At 27.9% G+C, this 19,120-nt stretch overlaps 2 protein-coding genes across 2 annotated transcripts; both read right to left on the bottom strand.

Annotated features, from left to right (window-relative positions):
• Positions 1–1,732: 1,732 nt before the first annotated feature.
• On the bottom strand, positions 1,733–4,883 carry ACYB-2 (Cytochrome b561/ferric reductase transmembrane protein family). The gene is made up of 4 exons (XM_028080946.2): positions 4,605–4,883; positions 2,816–2,864; positions 2,511–2,710; positions 1,733–2,312 (listed from the first exon to the last, which is right to left on the bottom strand). Exons 1-4 carry the CDS (start codon positions 4,746–4,748, stop codon positions 2,016–2,018), a joined length of 690 nt encoding a protein of 229 aa, XP_027936747.1. The 5' UTR covers positions 4,749–4,883; the 3' UTR covers positions 1,733–2,015.
• Positions 4,884–16,039: 11,156 nt separating this feature from the next.
• On the bottom strand, positions 16,040–18,222 carry LOC114190241 (chalcone synthase-like). Its single transcript, XM_028079048.2, has 2 exons — positions 17,985–18,222; positions 16,040–17,252 (listed from the first exon to the last, which is right to left on the bottom strand). The coding sequence occupies exons 1-2, from the start codon at positions 18,160–18,162 to the stop codon at positions 16,249–16,251; spliced, it is 1,182 nt and encodes a 393-aa protein (XP_027934849.1). The 5' UTR covers positions 18,163–18,222; the 3' UTR covers positions 16,040–16,248.
• Positions 18,223–19,120: the final 898 nt, after the last annotated feature.

Genomic DNA, 19,120 nt, shown 5'->3' with positions numbered 1-19,120 from the left:
CTAAATACACAACATTTCCAAAGTTGAGGGACTAAATTAGTCCAAAGTTTCGAGGAGGGACTATTTCCAATTTCTACCGAAAGTTAAGGGACAAAAAACATATTTAATCCTCAATCTATATATTTGTTTTTTCTTTTTACTCTTACACTTTCTTGATGACTTGTTGTGATGACCAAAGTTAGAATCCTACTCTTTTTATTAACCAACATCCATGAAATTGATTTTTATTTTTATTTTATTTTTTAAATAGTAAAAATATATTATATATATATAATTTAATATATATAAATATATAAAAAAATAAAATTTACAAATTTTGGGAGAGTCATGACTCCTATATATGCCATATGCAAGTGCCGCCTTTTCAAACCCATTAATGTAAGGCCAATCTTAATTTGGTTCATTTTATTATGTTTTTTTTACATATATTTTCTTATAATCTAGATTTTTCTTATAAACGCTTGGTACTATTTTTTTCCAAAAAAAAAAAAGGAGTTTGTATGCATAATGTAAATTAATTTCACTTTCGAAATGGAGTAAGAGTTAAAACCAAGAAATTCTTTTCCCTTCATTTAGAAAACCGTGGTGATAAATGTGAAGTGGGCTAGAAGTGTTGGTAAATAAGGATAAAGTGGATTATAAGGGTGCTAAGTGGTAACCCACCACAACTAGTACAGCAAAGATTGATAAGAAAAGAGACAAGAGATTAAGACAAAGTTTGGTTTATAAATAGTTTTTTCTGTTGTCTCTTTCTCTTTGTCACAACAAAAACGTCTTTGTGGTTATCCCATATCATTTGGTATCATGAAAATGAAAGTGAGTGCATTATCAGTTCAAAGGTAATCTGATTTTAAATAATTTTTTTGTGTAGAAAATTGTAGCAAGAAGCACACACACACATATATCACATTAACATAACTATAAAAAAAATTAAATAATTACTTTTACTTAGAAATACTAATTAATTACATAAATTTCTTAAAATTAATTCTTAGTTTTTTTAAACTATAGTTTTTCAGATAATAACCCTGCATATAATTTAAAATAATGAATGCAAAACTACTCACATTAAAAAAGAAATACATGAGTAGTTGAAAAACTGAAGATATTTTTGTTTAAATATATATTAAATGTTTGTTAATTTTAATGTCATAACCTTGAAAAGGTAGTACTTTTATTTCAAACTGTGGAAGTTGTAAAGAGAAATCAACCATGGTTTTTAGGTGACAAGGAATGATCAAAATTAATTTTAGAGTTTTTAAACAATTTCCTTTGGTCACAATTAGAGACAAATTTCGCATTGATCTTTCTGAATCCATTTGTGTGTGTGACATATAAAACATAAAGGTCTTTCTCTTTTTATCATGTTTGTTTTTTAGTAACATACTCCCTAGGAAACTTGAAATCACTCATTTCAGAATTTCCTAAGTCAAGCAGCTTGACATTTAAAGTTTTTGTAATGGGTTGCAAGAAAATGTATCTTTTTGGTACAGAAGTATTGATCAATTCAGTCTTGTCTCATAATTTGTAAGAGTGACTACTCAACCTAGTTCGTAGGAAGTATAAAATTGAAAGCAAATTATGTACAAATCAATCAACAAGAAAGCGAAAGTCAGTGAATAAAAGAGTGTTTCGAAACTAGTAGAAACTCCATTGAACATAGATTTCTTTTATTTTTCAATCCACAAAAATTGTATGAAAGTAAAGAGCTGAATTCACTTTCAGATGAAACTTAACAGAAAAACAAAACATGCACTAATATTACAGACTGAATTTTCGACATTTGGCCGCAAATTTGACCAAGTTTAAGTTGACAACCAAAAAACCTTACGTAAATCAGTGACTGATCACACACTTTGGGGTTGATGTGTTGATACTGATGATCAAATCACGGACTTTATTATGCCCAAAAATACAAACAACAAATTGGTTCCTTCTTCCTACACCCAATACAAACAAACTAATAGCAGACATGAGATTATTCATAAGAATAAAAGTATGATACAGAAAAAAGTTTATATTGCTTCATAGTCATCTGCTGCTGCAGGAGCATCAGCTAAAGCAGATAGCACAACAAAGACACCAAATAAGATTGTGATGATAGCAGTGAAGTTCACAAGCAAAGCCTCAGAACCATATTTATCCAATCCTGAGCTCTCCTCGAAAGTGAGCTTTTCCAGAAATCCAAGAGTAGCTGTTCCCACAGCCAAGACAAACACAAAGAGCCCAAACAGTGCATGCCAAGGAAGAGAGAAACGTCTAACGTCTGGAGTCCCACCAGGGTAGAAAAAGATCACAAACCCATATATCCACTGCAGGTAACCAACACAATGTCGGACAAAGTTAGTAAATAATTGAGTTTCATTTGGACACAAGCAAAAAAAGTCCACATTTTTAATCCATAGCTTGCACCATAGAGTATATGTCTGGTGCTTAAACTAAAATCATAAACTTAACATAATCATATCCTGTCTTCAAGGTATACTACATTCATAACCCCAGTGGTTTACCTGAATGCCATAGAGGACAATAACCCCAATTCCAAGCCATGAATGCAAACTGTACAGGTTGGCAATCCCACTTTCATTGTGATACTTGAAGGCAGTATAAATTCCAATTATTCCAAGTGCTAAAGCGGCTCCGTGAAGACCAAGGTGTACCACTTTCTTCACTTCCTTCTTCAGGGGAAGAGCTTTGTAACTTATAATAGCTGAATTTATTTTCCGTATGACAAAATCAGAGAAACAATTAGTAGGTTAACAAATCAAATGGAATTGATTAATGAAGCAGTTCCTTGTGAAAGTATTTTGATTACCTTCACCTCCATGAACTATGAGGCCAAAAACAATAAGAAATGGATGAATCTGTATAAAGGAAAATATACGTAAGATGTAGGGACTTCCTAAAAGTAATAGCAGAATTCAGCAACAAACACTCTATACATCAACCATATTGTGTAACAAAATCTTCTACAGACATTTCTTTAATCTCTTGATGCATAAGAGAGGCCATAATGTTAATTCAGATTCAGAGAATTAAAAAAATTATACTTTTGTCTCTTCAAAAAATAAAATTCAAAGGTCTTTTCTAATTACAGACGCATGCAAATGTAAAGGAGTGTACTGATAAGCATACTGATTTTCTGCCTGAAGGAAACGACATGTACAAATGGCATGTTCAAATAATTAATCATAGAAGAAAGACACCCAAAATTCAAAACTCTTGACCAAGAAAATAGAAAAGCAGCCATAGGTGGCACGTGACGGCTAGTTTATTTCTCACTCAACTCCAAAACAGATAAGCATGTCTATCCATGTGCGTTCCACAAGTCAAATTCCGACACATGAATTATTGGATTCAAAATGAGTATTAAGTAGAAACATGGTCAATAATTAATCGACAAATATTAAAATAATAAATCTTAAGACCAAACAATTTCATTTTGAGAATAAAGAATGTACACGAAAAGCTTCCGAAACAGTTTACATTTTCCAGTTAAGCTTAGAAGGCAGGACTTGACCGACAAAATAGGAAAACAAAATTAGGTCCCATTTCTTTTTCATTTGCATAGAATAGTATATTCTGATACTGAAAGATTACATCAATTCAGGCTCTGTTCAACTTGTGAATTCAACTTTCTTAATACTAGAGATCCAATTTGCAATAGCAACACTAAAAGTGACTAGAACAGTAAAACAGAGAAACTTGGTAATAACTACCTACACATTCTCTCTTAAATTATTAGATAAACATACCAAAATAAAGTTAAAGTAAGTCCAGCTTCTTTAGCCATCATTTAGCTAGCCATTAAAACATATCTTAGCTTATTTTATTTCCTACTGAATATTTTATTTCCTTTCTTGAGTACAGTGATCTGGCACTAGTTGATATGAATGCCTTTTAAATATAAAAATAATATCTCACATTTAATTTTATCACAACTAGCAGGAGCCTCATACAGATATAGATATTATAGGTATACATATCACACGAGGTTCACGCCCTTAAGAAAAATCCCAGTTAGTGCAATTTGCTATAAATGAATCATATCAAAAGCAAAGCTTCAGATACAAATTAATTTAATGTATCAAGTATTAAATTGGAGATACCTCTAATGTCACCTCTTGCCACCAAAAGCTTTATTTTTAAATTTGAGTTTTTTTTTTTAATTTAGAGTAAATATTCACTTCAATACAATAATAAATACATCTTAATATAACATTTGACTTAGTTAATATAGGAATAACCAAGGAAAGAAAAGGGTACAAAACTGTTAAAATTAATATTATCTTTTTGACACAAATAAGCATGTTCAGTTACATCCTTTTAAAGAAGTTTTCCTAACATGCAACTATCTCCATACTTATCACAGTAAAATTTAATTTAAAAGATAAAAACATTTTCATCTAAATTGAAAAAAAAAAAAAAACTGAATACATAATTAAGGTTTAAAAACATACAAATATTATCCTCTGAAAATTACTTAAGAAAAGAAATGGATAAGAGTAAACAGTAAAGGAAAAAAATAGAGTTGGGGAATGAGGGAGAAGTAATCTAACATGTAAAATTATCTAAAATTGAAGAAAGAGAGGGTTGAAGCATACATTGAATATGAGTTGCTTGTTTTCGTCTTCCCAAGCCAAGCCTCCCCTGAAATTGATGACCCAAACCAATACTAGGACGGTGGCAACAACGCCCAGAACGTGAGTCACGATCGTCAAGGGAAAAGCAGGTACACCTAATCCCATCTTCTCTTCTTTTCTCTTCTATGTGCCTTCTCTTCGACGGAGGTTCTAACAAACTCGCTCTCTCTCTCACTCTGTGGAATTCAAACAAACTCCTATCACTTATAAGAAGATATCAGGAGCATCCACCCTATTTGACCTTCTCATGCGCTCCCTCTAGATCTTTTACATTATCCGCTAGATCGCTGCCACGTGTCACCATCTAATTCTGCAGTTTCCATCTCTTTTTTTTTCTTACAGTATACAAGTAAAAGAAAGTTTCTTCGTGTATTAACTTCCATCTCTTCTTTTGAGAATTCGAAAATCTTATAATTTCTGATCTTAGAATAGACATTTGTTGTTTAATTTTTTCTGATGATGAAGTGATATCACTTTCTACGATCTCTGAATAGAAATATATTTTTAATACATTTGTATTCATTTTTTTAATTTATTTTAAAATGTTATTAAAATTCAAATAAAATTAAAAAATATAAAGCTAAATAAATGTTTGCAAAATATTATAAAAAATATATTTTAAAAAATAAAATAAATATGTGAAATCAAAATTTTTCATTTAACCTCTTTTACTGTATTTTATTTGTTTGTTTTTAGTTAAATTATAATTTTGATTTCTTTTTTAATTTTTAATCCATCGTTTTGGTTTCTACTTTTTTTTCACGGTCTTGATTTTTACGTTTGAAAAGTAATTTTTAATTTAGCTTTAATTTTTAATTTATCATATACTTATTTTCTTCTTTTCATATTTTAATTAATTAAATGGAATTTGCAATAAATACGCTAAATCTTTGATTTTTAAAATAAAATTACAAATTTTTAAAATATAGAAAATAATATGAAAAATAAACAAAATTGAAAAAAAAGAATAATATGTTGCTCAGCAGCCTCAATCCCAGACACGGCTCAATCAACAGAGACATGTCCCCACTTTTCCAAGTATTCAGTTAACCAAATTAATTAGAGACATACTATAATTTTATAGATACATTTCTTCTTCTTCTTTCATTTTCATATAATCTAAACATTTATCAATTTTTTTTTCTCTTCTCATTTTTTCGCTTTTCTTTTCTAAACCAAACAAGATAAGATATTTATGAATTAAGAATATAAATATGTTGACTTTTAAAACTAAACCTACAATTTTGAAAGGTTTGTAAGATAATTTGAAATAATGTTATATTTTTATATGAATGTTCTTGTAAAATTTTCAAATATTTTCTGAAAAAATTAAATAGAAAGAAATATTCATAACATCTTAGGATTTCTAGAAGTATTTTATGCTTTTCATGTCTTTTAAGTGGGAAAGTTAATAAAATTAAGTAATAGGAAAAAATAAAACTAATCATACTGGTTAGAATTATTGAGGGCTCAAACTCCAATGCTTCTGTTATCAAAAAGTGAAAGCAACCAATATTATGTTATTCTAACCCTCACTAATTATTACTCATCTTTTTCAATATTTTTAGTCGAGTCCAATGAAACACTGATACACCACTTTTTCATTGTATTTTTATTCCCCTCGACTTTTTTATTTGATGTTAATCACGTCCAATGAGAATATTAATTTTAAATTAAATTAAATTTGTGAAATTGATTTATGCTTTAAATGTTTTTTGTTCTAAAAATAAGTTACCGCGAAATATAACATAATATTTATAAAAGTTACGTAAGATTGTTTTATTTTAAAAACAATTATGAACGTAACGTTAATTTTTTAACATTAAACTGAAAATGTAATCACTTCTTGTAATATATACCTTTGTTAGTACTTATACAGCGCAACTAAAAAATGTATACAAATTTTATTGAAATTAACTAGCTGCTATAATAACAATTATAAATATTAGTTTGAAAATTCCTGCTTGTTAAAAAGAAGTGTATTTTCCGCTCTTGATGAGTAAAAAATATATATTTTTATTATATCTACCTGATTTTAACAATTTATCCATTTTAGTTCTGAAATAACTTGATATCAAGATTTGTTTTTATTATGAATTTGAAATATAATCTACATATTAGGAATTTGCCGATTATAAATTCTATTTATATTAAAATGAATGCTGAGTCTATTCGTAGAAAATGAACACATTAAAATAATTGAAAGAACTAAGTCTTGAAACAATAATTTTAAATTAGTCTGTTCCATCTCTAATTTTGTATTTTCTTCCAAGTAACCGTTAAATGTGAACTAGCTTTTAAAGTTATTAAATTTAATAAAAAAATATCGTGTCAAAAAACTTCTAAGAAAGAGTAACATCTATGATTAAAAAAACGTATTTCTTTAATCCACCTTAAAATAAATAAATAAATAAATAAATTTTAAAATAATAATAATAATAGTTAAAGGGCCATGGACGTGGGGTATAGGTATAGGAATTTATTTATTTGTGGTTGGTGTCTACTAGCTTTAATGAACTTGGACATTTCTCGCAGCTAAATGCTACTCATCTTCCTCAACTAGTACCTATAAATTAATAAATAACAAATATCATAACACGCATTTTTAAATTCATCCAAGCATTTTCTCTTTTTTTCTATTAGTTATCATTACTAAATATTTGCAACTTTATCTACCACTTTTCATAAAAATAATATATCAACGTTCAACCATTAGACGTTTAGAAAACTCCCTTTTATGACCTCATAATTCTTATTCCCCTTTGGCGACTAGGAATACCTTTATATTATTTTTTTAATGAAAATAACATCATTGATCGTAATTAAATACTTTTATCATATTTTTCTAAATATTACTAACACTTAAATTAATATAATCCTTTTTTTACTTATTGTTTCGTTATTTTAAAGTATACGGTAATGAAGTTTTTGATTCCTGCAAATAATTCATTGAATGATTAGAGGTGTAACTATCATGTTATTTGTGAAACGTTTTATATTTCTGAAAGATTAAGTTTTTGAATGCCCTGACTTGGACGTTTAATAATTTTCAAAATCTACTGTGCGAAAATGAAATATTTTTAAGTTTATGGGCCATTCTGCGAACTTATTTGGAAATTTTAGGTTTATTGAATTTTATGAGCGGACAAATTAGGCTTTTGCTATTGACCCAATAATAAACCCTCACAAGCAAATTAGGCTTTCGCTATTGACCCAATAATAAAACCTTACAGGCAAATTAGGCTTTTGCTTTTGACCCAAATTTTTACTTGGCCTCATTTCTTCAGTACTCTTACTGCAAAATATTGCTTTGAATTATTTACTTAAAAACTTAGATAAAGAATATTCCATTTTTGTTTAACGCATATTCAAGTACAGTTAATATGCAATTGGTGACATGGAATGAAATAATCTATAGTTAACATTATAATTGTTCTTTTAGTTTGTCAAAAATCAAAACTTGAACATCATTGACTAGAAATATGTTAATTAAGAAAACTTATCTTACCACTTAAGAGTGAAGATCACCAAACCAAACAATTAAGAGCCAATAATATAATTTTAGTGAAGGTCTTATGAAATGCAAGAACAAGTGATTTTACATGGGAGTTGGAGAAATAAATGAATAAGTCATATCTTTATTTGTTTTTCAATGAGATCATTTTTGAGGATGATTTTTTTTCTCAAAATTCTTTCCTTCAAAAACTTATCTTCTCTCAACCATCTTCATTTCCTCTCCCGATTTCTAACTCATCTATATTTTTTTTGGAAATCCAACACGAGAGTGATTTATGCGAAAGACTCTATCAATACTCCCATTCAATTTCTCTTTTGTGTAATTTTGGTCAGATTTAGATTGAATTGTTTTTTTTTTGAAATTTATCGAGCATTTTGGTCAAACCAGGATAGTCGATGACGATGTTAAATCAAGCTAATTGAGGTATAAGGTCATATAAGATTGGTTTGATCAAAGGTTGAATCACCTTAGCCTAAGACGAAGATCAAGTTAATTTTACAAGTAATCAGGTCGAGTGAAATATGTGTGGGTCCAATTGACTATTTATGATGTTAAGGTGAGGTGGTCTCGACTATTATTAATGTTAAGACGAGTGGACTAGATCAAATATTGGTCAACCTTGGTTTAGGTTAAGTCGAGTCCTACACTTAATAGTATATTAGATAAATCACGTTAGATTTATTTTACTTAACAAAGTGGACTCAAACTATGTTTAATTCAGTTTAAATTAGGTTACAAACAAAGAAAAAATCTAAATTTAGCTTATTTAGTTAAAATAACCTAAATTAGATTCAGACCGAATTTTGAAAAATTCAATCCATTATCACCTTTGCATAAAACTGCAATAAAAAAAAGAAAAAAAATATTGGATATAAGAACACAGATAAATCTTTATATATAAATTAAAAATAAATTTGACTAAAAAATATTATTAGAAAAAAAACTTAATTTGAAATTTTATTATTTACTTTTATTCTTTTATATATATATATTTATATATATATATATATATATATATATATTAAGATTTTTTTTATTTGATTGAATTTCAATATTTGTTAAATAAAATTAATACGGTCTCTTCCATTCAACTTACTTTAACGTTGTTGGAAAAATGTTACATGTAAAAGTAAATGTTATCTTTTAATTAGAAATGTGTCATGTATCAAAATCGAAAAAATTCCAAAATAGAAAATAACTTAAATTTTGACAAGTGACATATTTAGATCCTAACATGTTACATCTTTCAAACAGTCTTAAAATTAATTTAACTAAAAATGTCATATTAAATATTTATTAAAAAATAAAAATTCAATTGAGTCTTTTTAAAAATAAAAACTTTAATTTAAGTACAAACAAATACTTAACCAAAATAAATCAAATAGTAACTAGGAAAAATAGTATACGGAATAAACTATACAAAATACTATCATTCTTAAGCAAATGCATTTAAAAAGGATATACTTAAAGAAAATATACTTTTTGTCCTTATATTGTTATTGTTGTCTCAATTAGGTCTATAATTTTGGAAAATGTGATATGATTTGGTCATTTTTGTTAATATTTTACTAAGAACGCTGGAGATGTGTCATGTATCAATTTGTAATTTTTTGTTTTTAAATTTAAATTAATTGTCACATGTTAAGTCAGTGTTGTGTCACTTTCTTAATCTTAATTTCATCAATGTATTTATTATTTTGATTTAGTTCATTCCAATTTTTGTTTTTCTTATATTGAACAATTTCACCTTTTCAAATTCATATCGAATTTAAATTTCACACAAATGTTATACTGATATTTTTATTAAAATTAAATTTTTTATTAAATATTTTTAAAAGATTATTTTTATTTAATTTATTATTTTACATTTATTTAAAATTGTTTTAAAATTTTAAATTTATCGATTTTAAATTATAATAAAATTGTTTTAAAATTTTACATTTAAATTTATAAAATTTTTATTTGTATATAAAAATTGTATACATTTTAAAAATATATAATTATTCTAAATATAAATTAAAATAAAAAATATTAAAGTATCATGTAGTAATATAGTAATATGAATACAAATAAAGTTCAATATAATATATAAATTTAAATAAACTTAATTTTATAAAAAATATTTATTAAAATTATCAATTTTAATAAAAATATTAATTACAATATTTATAGAAAAAATTAATTTAATTTTATTGAAGGGATAAAATTTTTCAATTTTAAAAATGAAAATAAAACTCAATTGAATCAAAATAACAAACGAAAGACCAAATTAAAATTATGAGAATAATATATGGTACTACAACTATCAAATGACTAATAATAAATAATAATTTTAAAAGGTAAAATAAAAATAAATAACGAACGGATAGGTTAAACAACATTTTAATACGATATATATATATATATATATATATATATAACAAATTATGTTATAAAATATAATTAAGAAAAAGAAAAATTATTTTAAATTTAGATGAAAAAAAAAATTAAACCTGAATATTTTAGAATTGATGGTCTAAAAAAGTTATAATACTCGTAACAACGTCATAGCAATGTCATAACAACGTCACAACAACCTCGTGCCCAAATTTATATGCACAAACCGACAAACTTTCTTGACCACTTTGAAAGTCTCAAATTTAGAAAAGAAAAAATTTGAAAGAAAAATCTAAAAAAAGATGGGTCCTTGACTTCTCAAACTTCATTATCACTATATCTACACTTTCATATTAACAGTGAAAACAATTAAAATTTTCTCTTTCACTGTACAATGCTGTCACTGTGGCTACCTTCATCACCTCAGGAAGATGTAGGAGATGATAGGAACAAAGAGTCAGCAAAAAGTTATACGTTGAATTTGGTGGAGAATCTTTTACACTAAAATGTAGTTTTTTTTCCTCTACATCGCTTAATTCTTAATATTTATGGATTATCCGACCTATAAACAAAAGATGCATGTTCATATAAAATAAAATTCTAAAAAGTTTATTTTCAAAAATTAAATATTTTAGAAAGTTTTCTAAAAAACTTATTTTAAACAAATTAATTTGAAGAATATTTTTGATGTATCTGGAAACGTTGTTTAGGACAGTTTGCTCTGAAATTTTTATTATGAAAAAATTATTTCAAAACAGTTTAGTAGTATGTAATTTGGAGGTCAAAATTAAGATATACAGTAGAAGTTTTTAAAATTAGGGGTTAGGCAAGTAGTTATCACGGGATGTTGGGAAGCAAAATCTCAAAGCAGAATTGAAAGAATAATGGGCCCTTAGCCCAACAAACCAATACCCTCTCATCTCGCTTTTATTTTATTTGTTTGCTCCCAAAATTTCTTCGCGTTATCTAAAATTTTTAAAATAACCATTTTGTTTTTAAAAAAATGACTTCCAAATGAAAACTTTTCGAAAAAGTTTTTTAGAATTTCGAAACAACATTTTTAAAAACAAAATTTTCAGAACATTATTTTCAAAATACAATTTTTGGAACAGAATTTCCAAAAGATATACAATGTATTTTCAAAAAAAAAAAATTGAAATAAGATTTTTAGAAAAAAATTTCAGAAGAACTCATAATGTCTTTCCAAGTGTGTTTTCCAGAACACTCAAAACCTTCCAGAAAATTTTTTTTCTATAATAAGTGTTTTTTTTTTCCTCTTATTTTTCTTATGTGCTTTTCTTTCACTCTTCTTCTTCTAAGACAGTGGTGATGATAGCGGTGACGGAAATAACGGTGGAGGTGGGGACAACACTAGTATTGTGCAAAGAAGTATTTAAGTATTTTTCTCTTATTCTTGGGATATAGTTTGTAATTATAGGGGTCCAGAAAGCAATTATCATACTGTCTAATTTTGGGCTTTATGAAAGTTTTTAGGAGCACGAAGTTCAAAACTAACAACTCAAGGACGATTTCATCCTATATTTTTCTAAGGGGCTTCTCCCAGCATCCCAAAGTATTTCTCCTGTACCCTCAAAACTTTTTTTGTTTCCAATTTTACCCTTAAATGAAGAAAGAAAAAACACAGTAAAAAAAAATTAACTGCACTCTTACACCCAGTCAACACGAATCTGCTTTTGTTGTAGGCCTCTGCACCCCCAAAAAATGCCAAAACGGATGACAGAATCCGCTTCAAGATTTTAAATATATTTTTTAATTTTTGTTTTGTTTATTTATTATGTTTTCATATATTTTAATATATATCTAAAAATAAAGTAATATATATATATATATATATATATATAATTTGATTTGTAAATAACTTTTTCAAAGTAATTATAAAAATAAATAAAACTAAATGATAATTAAACTTTAAATTAGATAAAAGAACGAAATTCCAAATCCGTTTTTGTTTTTTTTTTTAATGAAACGGAACGTGGAATCCGTTTCGCACAGAGCTGAAACGGAATTCCAAATCCGTTTTTATTTTTTTTTTAACGAAACGGATTGTGGAATCCGTTTCGTGTTTATGTTTTTCGTGCTGAAACAGAATATGTATTCCGTTTGGTGTTTTTTTTGGTTTTTCTGAAACCCGTTTTAGCGTGTTTTAAACTGGTTGGAGAGGTGGAGCGTGTTTTAAAGTGGTTGGACAGGTGGAGAGAAGAGTATTAATGATTGAATTTGAATTGGTAAAGGAACACAGCCTAAGGAAAGAGTGGGGTGTGTGCATGATTGATGGGCCATGGGAGAGAGAGATTTGGGAGACGGAAGACACATTCCGTTTCATTTTTTTAATTTTTAGCAAAACAGATTATGTAATCCGTGTCGGAGGAAGGTGAAATGGAATCCGTTTTGGTGGTTTTCTTGGTTTTTTAGAGTGTGAGATTCGTTTACGTAATTAATGTAATTAAGGAGTGAGTGTTGGAGTGTGAAATGAAAAAAAAAAAAGAATACTTAGAGTGATATAAAGGAGAAAGAAGACACTACCTGATAAGAGGGCTAGGTACACCAAAAACACCAAAACAAATGTATTCTTGACTTACAGCATCCCCACAACCACCTACGAACATGAGTAATAAACATATATATATATATATATATATATATATATATATATAATTTTGTAATGGGTGCGAAAATCATAATTTATAGGAAACGGAATACAGAAACCGTTTCAAAACGTTATGAAACGGATTATGTATTCCGTTTCAGAAAAAAATTTGCAATTTTTTTTATGAAACGGAATACAGAATCCGTTTCATAACGTTTTGAAACGGATTTTGTATTCCGTTTCAAAAAAATTTGCAATTTTTTTTATGAAACGGAATACAGAATCCGTTTCAAAAAGTTATGAAACGGATTCTGTATTCCGTTTCATAAAAAATTTTTTATGAAACGGAATACATAATCCGTTTCAAAACAATTTTTTTTTTTATGAAACGGAATACAAAATCCGTTTCATAACGTTTTGAAATGGATTCTGTATTCCGTTTCATAAAAAAAATTGCAAATTTTTTTGAAACGGAATACAGAATCCGTTTCAAAACAATTTTTTTTATGAAATGGAATACAGAATCCGTTTCATAACGTTTTGAAACGGATTCTGTATTCCGTTTCATAAAAAAAATTGCAAATTTTTTTGAAACGGAATACAGAATCCGTTTCAAAACAATTTTTTTATGAAACGGAATACAGAATCCGTTTCATAACGTTTTGAAACGGATTCTGTATTTCGTTTCATAAAAAAAATTTCAAATTTTTTTGAAAAGGAATACAGAATCCGTTTCAAAACGTTATGAAACGAATTCTGTATTCCATTTCCCATACAGCTCTCACGACCACGAACCACACAAACCACAATGAAACTGAGCAAAAATTTTAATGAAAGCTGGATGATGGAGAAGAAACGGAGTAAAAAAATACTAAATAGTAACGTATAATAACGTTTTGGGGGTGCAGGGACGTTGACGCAGTAAATTTCATTTACTGCGTCCGTATCCACTTTCACCCATTCTCACAGTATATTAAATAAGGGCATAAACGTAAATTTTGGGAGTACAGGAGATTTCTTGGAGGTGTAGGGAGAAGGCGCTTTTTTCTAAAAATTCAGTTATATCCAGACTAAAATAATAATTCTGAATTGTAAAATTTATAATTTATAAATATTTCGAATTAAATAATTTAAAATTTAAAAATATTAATTTGGACATTTCAAATTATATAATTCAAAATATAAATTTATATAACTTTGTCTTCCTCCACCTTCCATCACTCACTTCATGTTTGTTTTATACCTTTCAGCCAAACAACACCTTCATTCTATTATCCCAAAAGCAGAAAAGAAGAAAGGAAACAAAAAATCCGTAGGCCACAAGAAGACATACCATATACCTTTTTCGACCTTCGATCATTGTTTAGCATTTTTCCTGTCACTGTGTGAGAATTGTTTCATTTTCTTCTTTTATATTTCATGCTTGTTTAGCGTAAATGGTACCGGAAGACCATTTTTTATGTTAACTAAATATAAAAGATTCCATTTAAAAACAGTGTATTATCGATAACAGTACTGAGTAATTATATGAACTTTTTATTTTTATCTATAATAAGTAAAAATTCGTCATACTTTCATGTCTCCCCTTGCAAAAATATAAGTTTAGTGTGGTTCTTATTATTAACACCATTGAAAAGTGAACAGAAAAGAGAGGCAGGGATAGAACAAGCATTATCCTCTTAAACGGAATTAAAAACATATATTTAATTTTAAAAAAATATTGAATAGATAAAGTCCTATGTATTTTGTGCTATTTTCCGGACAAATATGTCTAACTAGTATATATGGAAAAGTTGTTATATTTGTTTTGAAAATTAATTCTTTTGGTCTTTTTGGTCTTCGTTTAGTCTTTATCTCTTAAGTTCAAATAAACTTGTTCTTTGCATGAATTTCATGTACATTTGTCATTAAAATAAACAAATTTTGATATTTCAATCATATATATATATATATATATATATATATATATATATATATATATATATATATATATTAATTTTACCCTTTAAATAAATATTGTTTTTGAATTAAAATAATTATTTTATCAATTTTAATTTTTAAGTAATTACTTTTTAAAATTTAACCATTTTTTTTAATTTTTTAAATTAATTATTATTTAATTATAAAACTACCTAAAAATAAATAAAAATGTTCAAAATAAAATTACAAAAATTATTTTAATTTTATAATTATAATAATAATTTTTATTATTTTTTATTGTCATAAAAATGTAACGTATATTCACTGGTTTAGGCATAATTTAAAATGTCTATTTTGTATACACTGTACACATATTCTCCTGTGTGAATTCGTTAGTGTCAGTGTAGTGATTGAACTCAAATAATTAAAAGAAATTATCAGTGTAATGACTTGCGTAAAATTAAAATTTAAACTCATGATTGCATAAATGAAATAACTGTTATATCCTAATCAAAACGAAAGTTTGATAAAATTTTAATTTCAAATACAAAGGAAGCAAAATTGAGGAAACGTAACAGAAAAATAAAATGACTGGAAAATTCCTGGAACCTGATCAAAACAGAACACTCGAGAATAGAGAATGAGTTGATGCTCATGTACATTCACCCATTAAGAAGCCAATTATAAAAGTGCGATTAATCGAAAGAAAAAAGGAAATGTATTATTCTCTATTGACTCAATTATTAATTTATTAATTTAGTTTATATGATTTTCTTTGGTTCTTAGGGTTTATATGATGGGTGGAAGCAACTCTCTCTAATTGTGTTTTCACTCAGACACGATCAATCTATTCTTCCATCCATTAATAATCTAAATAATTATTACAAAACTTATATGTAAAAAGTTCAATGTAGGAATCCAAAACAAAACACTATTTTTTTGGGTTGTGAAAAAGAAAGAATATTGGACATGGAGTAATCAAGAAAAACAACTTAACTATATTGAAACATCAAGTTTTTTTATTACATCACAAGGGCTAGTGTAGCCAAACCTATACCAAATAATAATGAAAAAACAAAACTTAAAAGTAAAGTAGTTTGAATATGGTGTACACGTTTACGTGACTTTATTTATTCTATGATAGTTGATGTATACGTGCATGTATCCACACGCAATGATAGGTTCTAGTTGTTTGCGTCTATGTTGGCGCTATGCAAAACAATGGTCTCCATGGTTAAGCCAGGGCCAAATCCATATAAAACACCCCATTTTAGTCCTTCACCAGTACTGGATTTTCCTTCCTCCAAAGACCATTTTCTCATCTCATCCAGTATAAACAGCACACATGCACTCGACATGTTTCCATACTCTTTCAGAACTTGTTTGGTTGCTCTCAATTTATCAGGTTTCAACCCAAGCGTTGCTTCTATCTGCTTCAAGATTGCAGGGCCACCAGGGTGTGCAACCCAAAACAAGGAGTTCCAATCACTTATACCATGTGGGTGGAAGGCTTCTTCAAGGCTTTTCTCTATGTTATCTCCAATCAAATAAGGAACGTTATCCTTAAGATGGAAGGTTAGCCCCACCTCACGCAGGTGTCCTTCAATTGCTCCCTCAGAGTTGGGAAGAATCGTCTCCGATGCTGAAACAAGATGAAACAATGGTCGTTCGATGGTTGTGTCGGGATCAGCTCCCACAATCACAGATGAGGCTCCATCTCCAAAGAGTGCTTGTCCAACCAATGAGTCCAAATGTGTTTCACAGGGTCCACGAAAGGTGACAGCTGTGATCTCAGAACACACCACCAAAACCCGTGCTCCAACATTATTCTCAGCAAGGTCTTTAGCGAGACGAAGCACGGTGCCACCAGCAAAACAACCTTGATGGTATAACATGAATCTTTTGGTGGATGGTTTAAGGCCTAAGAGCCTCACAAGTTGGTAATCGGCACCAGGCATGTCTACACCCGAGGTGGAGCAAACTATGAGATGAGTGATTTCTGATCTTGCTTTGCCCCATTCCTTTAAGGCTTTAGATGCTGCCTTCTCACCAAGCTTCGGAACCTCCTCAACTAGTATGTCTTGTCGTGCATTCAACGATGGTTCCTCATAAGCACTTATGTTGGGGTTTTCTTGTAGCATTTTTTCAGTCAGGTGTATGTATCGTTTCTCTATCATTGACTTCTCACCTGTAGTTCACAAAAAAAAAAAACTCACATGACTTTTATTATTTAAATCGTGGTATTTGAAAAAAAAAATACATGTTTTCCTTAATTGCCAAATGACATTCTTTATATCGATTTTTGTTAATAGCGAGTTATGGACATGCAAATATAAAGAGAGTAAAAATCAACATGAAATTGTTAGAAAGGTAGAGATCAGAGGAACTAGAAAGAGAGGTAGAATACAAATACATAAATACTTCAAAATAGTAAAAACAACACTACAAAACCATATAATAATATCACATTATAATATACTACTTTTGTTATTTAATACTTATAATGCATTAAAAACCAGTAAAGAAGAATCTTTGAATATATATATTTGCGTTTTAGAGGATGTCTATCTATCCTTCTAAAAAGATATATCTAAATGCAGCCAAATAACAAAAACAGACACCCTTTAAAATAACAAACAATCCAATACTCATTAAATCTTTGTAATTTTTTCTTTTATTAAACCTTAAATAATAAAACAACATGTTACAAGTCACTAGTTTTTGATTGTTTGGGTAATCATGAAAAGATGATTATCCTTTTTTCTTCGAATCCATTTTTTTGTATGTATACAAACACTTTTTTACGTCTGCATGAAACCGTGAGTTTATAAATGAGATGCAGAAGGCATGTCTATAAAATTGAAAAAGCAAAAGTTAAAGATGAAAACACAGTGAGATGGTGCATGAATGTTAATCTTACATATGCGCTTTAACTTGGCTTTGAGTTCGGTCATGTGTTCGCTCTTGGTGACTCGAAAGTAATAATCAGTGAAGTCCGATTGGTAAATGCAGTTGGACGGAGTTGCAGTGCCAATGGCGAGAATGGTGGCTGTGCCACGACTTCTTTGTTTCTCTCGGATTTCCTCCAAATGTGCCATTTCGTTGCACAAGTTGATGACTTAAAGAAGATAAGAGCAAAGAAATCAATTATAGTGTATGAGATTATTACAACGAATACTTTGCATCTATTTATAGTGACATGCAAGTGTTCTCGTTAATATCCATGCAAGTGTAGTAAAGTGGTTGGTGCCTAATACCACGTGCTTTAGCTGGTGGGTTTTTTTATATACAATATAATTAACCCAAAGGAAGAAGAAAAAACTGCACTTCATGTATGTCATTGGTAATATTTATTTTAAAAATCATATAATTATATTTTTTATTTTAAAAAATATTAAAAAAATCATTTAGCCTCTCCTTTACAAATGGTGTGATAATTTTTAATAATTTGATTCACAAATTAAAATAAAAGGTTTTAATTTTTTAAACCATATTATTTTAGTAAGTTTAAGATATAAAATGTCATCAAAAGTTTTAAATGATATATTTTAAAATTAGAAAATATATGATTATATAAAAAGTTTAAAAATGTTCGAAATTTTTAAAAGCAATTAATCAAATTATTAAAATAATATTTTATTGTAATATATTAAGTATATATATATATATATATATATATATATATCAAAATTTTAAAAAATGAAAAAAGTTTCAAAAAATCAAATTAAGAGTACCACTTCTATACAAAACATAAAATAATAAAATAATACGAAAATGAAGAAATCGTTAGTAAATGTACAAATTCAGCGTTCGTGATTTTGGAAGGGTCGTCACCCTTGCATGATTTTAGTTTTGTAATTCTGAAACATTTTTTTTTTTCACAATAAAATCGTAGCATGTAAACATTATTTACGTTAACATTTATCTTTAGACGTAATTTTTTAAAAATATAATCCATATCCATGTAATTATTATCTCTAGACGTAACTTTTTTAAAATATAACTCATATCCGTAACTTCAAAATCAAACTACCATGTAAAAAAAAAAAAAAACCC

Source organism: Vigna unguiculata, chromosome 7, assembly GCF_037176805.1.
Source record: "Vigna unguiculata cultivar grain cowpea cultivar isolate G323 ecotype 2 chromosome 7, ASM3717680v1, whole genome shotgun sequence".
Lineage (NCBI taxonomy): Eukaryota > Viridiplantae > Streptophyta > Magnoliopsida > Fabales > Fabaceae > Vigna > Vigna unguiculata.
This window is presented reverse-complemented; position numbering and strand designations above follow the sequence as displayed.